At 41.3% G+C, this 6,654-nt stretch overlaps 1 protein-coding gene across 1 annotated transcript; it reads right to left on the bottom strand.

The window, feature by feature from the left end:
* ABCB1 (ATP binding cassette subfamily B1) lies at positions 1-6,654 on the bottom strand. The gene is made up of 10 exons (XM_047300370.2): positions 5,771-6,654; positions 5,617-5,671; positions 5,333-5,508; positions 4,920-5,120; positions 4,572-4,831; positions 4,158-4,474; positions 3,786-4,009; positions 2,330-2,703; positions 1,524-2,238; positions 1-1,448 (listed from the first exon to the last, which is right to left on the bottom strand). The coding sequence occupies exons 1-10, from the start codon at positions 6,200-6,202 to the stop codon at positions 165-167; spliced, it is 4,038 nt and encodes a 1,345-aa protein (XP_047156326.1). The 5' UTR covers positions 6,203-6,654; the 3' UTR covers positions 1-164.

The following is a 6,654-nucleotide window of genomic DNA, read 5'->3' as shown; positions in this document are numbered from 1 at the left end:
TGTTTCAATCTGATCATGTGATTCTTCCTTAGTAAGATAAGATTCATAAAGACAAGATACATTCTTAAATGGGAGGAGGTGAGGGAAGATACACAAACTATACTATGTCAAAACAAAAATGCCTAACAATTACAATAGGTGTGTGGCATATACTCCTTTATCCCTTAGCCTTCTCTTTCATCATCTTTTGTTCTTGCTGAAGAACTTGATCCTGCGGCCACTCCAATAACTTGGTTATTTGTTAACCTTTGTAACTGAATCATGCGTGCATAGATCCCATCAGGGTAATTCTTTAGTAACTGCGAATGGGAGCCTTGCTCTGCTACCTTCCCATCATCCATCACTGCAATCAGATTGGCATTCCTAATAGTTGATAACCTGTGTGCAACAATGATGGTAGTTTTTCCAGCACAGGCACGGTCCAAGGCCTCCTGAACAGATCTCTCAGATTCAGCATCAAGTGCACTTGTTGCCTCATCAAGAAGCATAAGTTCTGCCTTCCTCATAAAAGCTCTAGCAATTGCTATTCTTTGCTTTTGTCCCCCTGATAGTTGAACTCCCCTCTCACCAACAAATGTCTTGAATCCATCAGGCAGAGAAGATATGAACTTGTGAGCATTGGCAAGAGTTGCAGCCTCTATGATCTCAGCTTCAGTGGCTGAGTCATGTCCATAAGCAATGTTCTCATAAATAGTAGTAGCAAATAGGCATGGCTCCTGAGGCACCACAGCAATGTGCCTTCTAAGAGACTTGAGATTGTATTTCCTTATGTCCTTTCCATCAATCATGACCCTCCCGGATGTTGGATCATAAAACCTTTGTATAAGTGCAATGACTGAACTCTTGCCACAGCCACTAGGCCCTACAAGGGCAAGAGTTTTACCTGCCCTGGCACGAAGGCTGAGGTCACGAAAAACTGACATATCTGGTCTAGTTGGATAAGAAAAGTCAACATGCTTGAGTTCTACTTCACCACGAAGGTGATCAGGAACAGGGGTAGCATCTGGGTCATCAGGCTCAATCTCAGTTCTTCGGTCAAGAAGTTCAAAGACCGATCTCATGGCACGACCACCCTTTATGAAGTCAGGGGCCAGGGTTAAGGTTTCAGCAGCACCATTAGCAGAGACCATGAGAACCATAAAAACTCGGATTGTTTTAGAAAAATCAGATATACCGTGCTTCACAAGCCAAGAAGCATACCAAAGACCAAGTGCATAGGAAGCATAGAGTGCAAACTGAGCTATTCCATATCCACTTCCAGAAATCTGTCCCTTCCAAAAGCAGCGCCGCAGTGGAGTTTCAAGGTTTGATGTGAAAAGGCCAACAATTTTCCTTTCTGAATTAAAAGCAGCAACTGTCCTTACATTGGCTATCGCCTCTCCTGCTAGTTGAGTGGCCTTGGCATGAGCAGCTTCCAGGTCGCCAGAGAAACCAGTCATGAACATTTTCTGCTCAAAATTTATTGTAAATAATAAGTGACTAGTACAAAATTGGATTACTAAGAAATGTGAGAAAAAGAAAACCTGCAAAACAGTGGCTGCAACAACAACCGGGAATACGGCCACAAGAACAAGGGCAAGGCGCCATTGCAATACAAACCCTGCAGTACAGGCAACTAGCATGAGTGCAGTGTTCTGCACAATTACTGAAATTCGATCTCCAATGGCTGATCTAACATTGTTGGCATCAAGAGAAAGCCTTGCTGCAACTCGAGCACTTTCATTTTCCTCCTGATCAAACCATGCCATTTCATTTTTAAGCACTGCAGTAAGCATTTTCTCCCTCACTCGTTTTGTAAGATTTTCACCAACAATATCCCAGAAGGAGTGCTGCAATGCGTTGAAGAGGAGAGCAGCCGATGATAGCCCAATCAACAAGTAACAGTACTTTTCAATTTCTTGGATCATGTGTCTGTGGTTTGGATTGTAATAAACGCTGAGGACAGCACTGAGAACATAAGCAAAAAATGCACTGAGGGATCCACAAACGACAGATCCTACAGAACCAATTAAGGCATATAGCCATTCAGGAGAGTTCATTTTTGCAAGTCGCCAGAAGGAACTAGCTTGATCTTTGAAGGCAAGCTTTTCAGGCCTGTGATTTGGATGTGATGCATCAAGGGACAGACTAAAATCAGATGTAGAGAAGTCAGATAGTCTGCGTGAGTATGGTGATCGCCCATAAGAAGAATTTCGTGCTATAATGGGTGAGCTTACAGAGTTTCTGGCGCTTGAAGGCCTGAAAAAGAACACACCATCGTCTTAAAACATCTATTACATGTAACAAGAGCATTAAAAGAATGCCTATGATCAACATTGGTGAAAGCTACCTAGCACTACTCTTTCTGGCATTAGTCATAGAAGTTTCATGTGCCATCTCCTGCATCCGGATAAGCTTGGCATAGACTCCATTTTCACCTTTAGCAAAGAGCTCATCATGAGTTCCAATTTCAGTGACACTTCCTTGCTGAAGCACAGCCACAAGGTCAGCTTTCCGAATTGTGGAGAGGCGATGAGCAATTACAAGAGTTGTTCTGCCAATCATGAACCGATCAAGGGCCTCCTGAACCAGCTTTTCTGACTCTGAGTCCAATGCACTTGTGGCCTCATCTAGGAGAAGAATTGCAGGGTTTTTCAGCATTGCCCTTGCAATTGCTATTCTCTGCTTTTGTCCTCCTGAAAGTTGCAGGCCTCTCTCCCCTACCTGCAATTTCACATAATTTCCATTTTTTACCATACTGGTTCAACTACTGTAACTGTTATTTACTAAGTCTTATTACAAGGTAAGTGACCTTCCAGCATTATATTTTATCTGAAATCTGAGCAGTTTATTTTTAATATATTCATTATCACATATTACTTTATGGTAACTTCTGTTATGTTATTAATAAAAAGGAGTTTGAGTTCAACACAAAGTATTAATCTTTTTTCCAAAATGAGTTTGACGTCAATCTTATTTTTTCTCTTCTGGGCATCTCATGCATTGATAGTTTTCGGCTTTAAAGTAATAATAAATGTCAATTCCTCTGGAATCCCGCACATGGACTGTTGACCTAAGCATGTTACCTTCTGAATCTTTGTAAAATGCATTGTATGACCAATCACTTCATGGCTTTTGACTTTTAAAAACTCGAGTTAAAGATAATGGTTTTGCTTGTTGACCGAATCAATCAGTACTAACTAAAATAATGGAGGGTGTAATTATAGACTCCCGAATTGTCCAACAAAAACAAGAAACCAGGTCAAGATCCGTATGCTTGTGGGTTTCACATTTTTCTATGATAAGCTTTCCTCATCTCTTGTACCTTAACTGCAATAAAATCGAAGAAGCTATCCTCTTTCAATATAAATGTTTATTTCTTACCAAGTTTTCTGTTTAGCATATATTTTATGTTTAACATTGATATATGCTAAAAGTCAAGATCTGAATACTTGGGGTTCACATTTTACTATTACAAGGCTTTACTCCTTCCTTGTACCAAGCGCAACTGCCATAAATTCTTGAGACATTATCCTCTTTCCATTAAAAGTTAGTTTCCCACCGTAACAATTATGACACGATGTGTTTTCAATTTTACCATTCAGCAAAATATGTTATACATTATTTTATACGAAGTGAGTAGCAGTGATGGAAACAAGGCATGCTTGATCTGAATGATGTGAAAGGTGTGACTGATTTTACAGGAGTTGTTGATGAATCATGATCAAGATCAACCACCACCACAAATACGCATTTTTACTGGACCAACTTCATTCACAAAGCAACAGTAGTCTAAATTGACTGACCTGAGTTTCATAGCCTTCGGGAAGTTTGATGATAAAGGAGTGAGCATTGGCCACTCTGGCAGCTTCTTCAATCTCACCCTGATCTGCATCAGGCCTACCCAAGAGTATGTTTTCTCTAATTGTGGTAGCAAACAAAGCAGGTTCTTGGCTCACCAGTCCTATTTGCTGTCTCAACCATCTAAGCTTCAATGTCTTAACGTCATGCCCATCTAGCATTACTTGTCCTGCCAAACAGTGTAATCAGGCACACAGATCACATAATTACATTACAAACTCGTAACTACCACAACTTCAACCTCTCAATTAACTAGTTGAATGTCTACTCTACTTGATATTGAAAGACTATGACTGTAAATGAGTTCACTGTATTACCTGAAAAAGGATCATAGAATCTCTCAATGAGGGACACAACTGTGCTTTTTCCTGATCCACTGCTACCTACAAGAGCAATGGTCTTGCCAGCAGGTACACTCAATGAGAAATGGTTGAGGATCATAACCTCTGGCCTCGAGGGGTATGAAAAGTCCACATTTCTCAACTCTACCAGTCCTGTAACACTCTCTAACTCCAAACCCGATTCACTCTTTCTGTCTATACCCGGCTTGTGATCTATCACACGAAAAATCTTAGCAGCAGCAACTCTGGCCTTGGTAAATGCAGCCATGCTAGGTGCAGACTGTCCTAAAGCCCTACAACACAACAAAAAGTATTATCTCAGCAGGCGAAGAGGAGTCATGTTTGGATGAGATTGCTAAAACATGAAAAAGCGGCGGAAACAGTACTTACAGTCCACCAATCATAACAGAAAACATGGTGGCAATGGCAAGTCCTCCGTTGGTGTAGTGGTGTCTAACCAAATAGCCACCATACCAAAGCAAAAGAGCATAGCAACAGAAAACAACAAAGTATGTGGCCCCCAATCCCATTCCTTTTGCAAATCCAGTCCTGTAGCCAATCTTCTGTGCAGTCCTCAACGCAGAGGAATAGGCCTGCAGTGCTCTAGTCTCCCCAACAAAAGCCAAAACCACTCGAATTTGAACAACTGTCTGCAAATTTAGCCCAACATCATCACCACCCAGATACAAAAAAACACAGACCAAAACAATGATTGGAGTCGGGTCCCTTAAGTCTCACCTGTTCCACAATGTTACCAGCTTGAGATAGAGCATCCTGGCTTTTACTAGATAACTTGGCCAAGGTGGTAGTGTGAATGCCTCCGATTACTGCAATTATGGGGACCACAGCGAGGGTTACCAGTGCCAGTTGCCAGACCGCAGTGAAACCCACAACAAAGCCAGAAACAAATGTAGCCATGTAGTGAATGAAATTACCCAACTGCACAAAAAGAAAGTAGAATCAGTCACCACATTAAACAATAATCAAATCATCATGGTAATATATGGTTCAAAGATAAACATATCCTTTATATATGTGGTCAGAGATGAACTCTATCTAGAAAAATTAGATTTTGTCTCTCCGTTGAGAATACCCTGGGCACCCAAAAACTAGTATAATCCCATGCAAAAAGCAAGCTTTTTGTGCTTCACCTTCTCGCTAATGGCATCTTGTACCATAACAGCATCACTGGTAATGGCAAACACAACATCGGATGTTCGAACCTCGGTGTCAAAGAATTGAATGTCCTGGTCCAACGCTGCCTCCAGATACCTGATCCTCATTCTCGTTGATTGCCTCTCACCTGTCCACATCCAGCACGAAATCTCTGCAGCAACAAAACCAAACCTCTTTCGACATTCACACACCCTCTAAAATTCCAAAAACAAAATATCCAAATTTAGAGCGGAGGTTAGAAATTTAGAATGAAATTTACCTGCCCAGGAGGATGCCCATATGGCAGCCCCCACCACCAGGAAGTAAAACGCATACTGCAAACACAAAACCACAAAGAACTCCAACTCTCAAAATCCACCAAAACCATCACGCACCAAATCATGCTTAGTTTGTTGTTATTGTAATATCATTACCTTCACCACTTCCTGAGTCATCTTGTCCAAGTTATTCGCATTGGCACCAAAGGAATTCACGAGATCAGCGAAGAAACGAAGAAAGAGTGGCAAGGAGGAACCATGTACAAATGCTCCAACCGTTCCAATTGCCATTAAAATGTAATCCAACCCATCCGCAAATCTGAAAAGCTCACCAAACCGAACAGAAGAAATGCTCTCACCCTTCTTATCCCCACCACCACCACCACCACTACAAGTACCATTAGAAGCAGAAGCATCTTTCTTGGCTACTGAAGCCTCCTCCATTACCCTTTCTTTTTTTTCTTCCAATGTTGAGTTGGATTCATGTGAATGAGAAACAGGAGCAGAAGAGGACATAAGCTCAAGGCCTTGCATTTCAGACCATCTCCACTGTTCAACCGTCTTTATCTCCTCAGAATTCTGTGACATGGCTAAAACTCAAACTCGAATTCCTCAGCTTTACGTATGATGAAAATAAGACCTCCCCACTGCCCTTTCTTTATTATCTCACACTCTTCTTCTACCTGGCTTTTATTGAGCTCGTGCTCCTGCTCCTGCTGCCACCCTTTTTTTTTCTTCTATTCTTTTTATTCTGATTCGTAACTCTTTCTCTCTCTATTGCTATTATTCATTCTTCTTGTTGTCTGTGACGGAGATAGGAACAGTATACTGTCGAACACTAACTAACGTTGGTGTTGGTGTTGGTCTTTTTAGTAGTATTGCTGTGTTGGGTGTTAGTCTTATCTTGTAAGAGAGGGAACAGGTGGTGCTTGAGTGGGTTAATGTTCAGTTTGCTTCTTCTGTGAAGAAAAGAAAACTTGGAAAGTGACATGTGGTGAGGAGCTAGAAGGCAAAATTTTTGAGACATGGAGAGAGAAAGA

The sequence above is a fragment of the Vigna umbellata genome, chromosome 8, assembly GCF_029865625.1.
Source record: "Vigna umbellata cultivar VRB3 chromosome 8, Vumbellata_1.0, whole genome shotgun sequence".
In the NCBI taxonomy this organism is placed as follows: domain Eukaryota; kingdom Viridiplantae; phylum Streptophyta; class Magnoliopsida; order Fabales; family Fabaceae; genus Vigna; species Vigna umbellata.
Note: the sequence above shows the minus strand (reverse complement) of the source record. Positions and strands in the feature narration are given on the sequence as shown.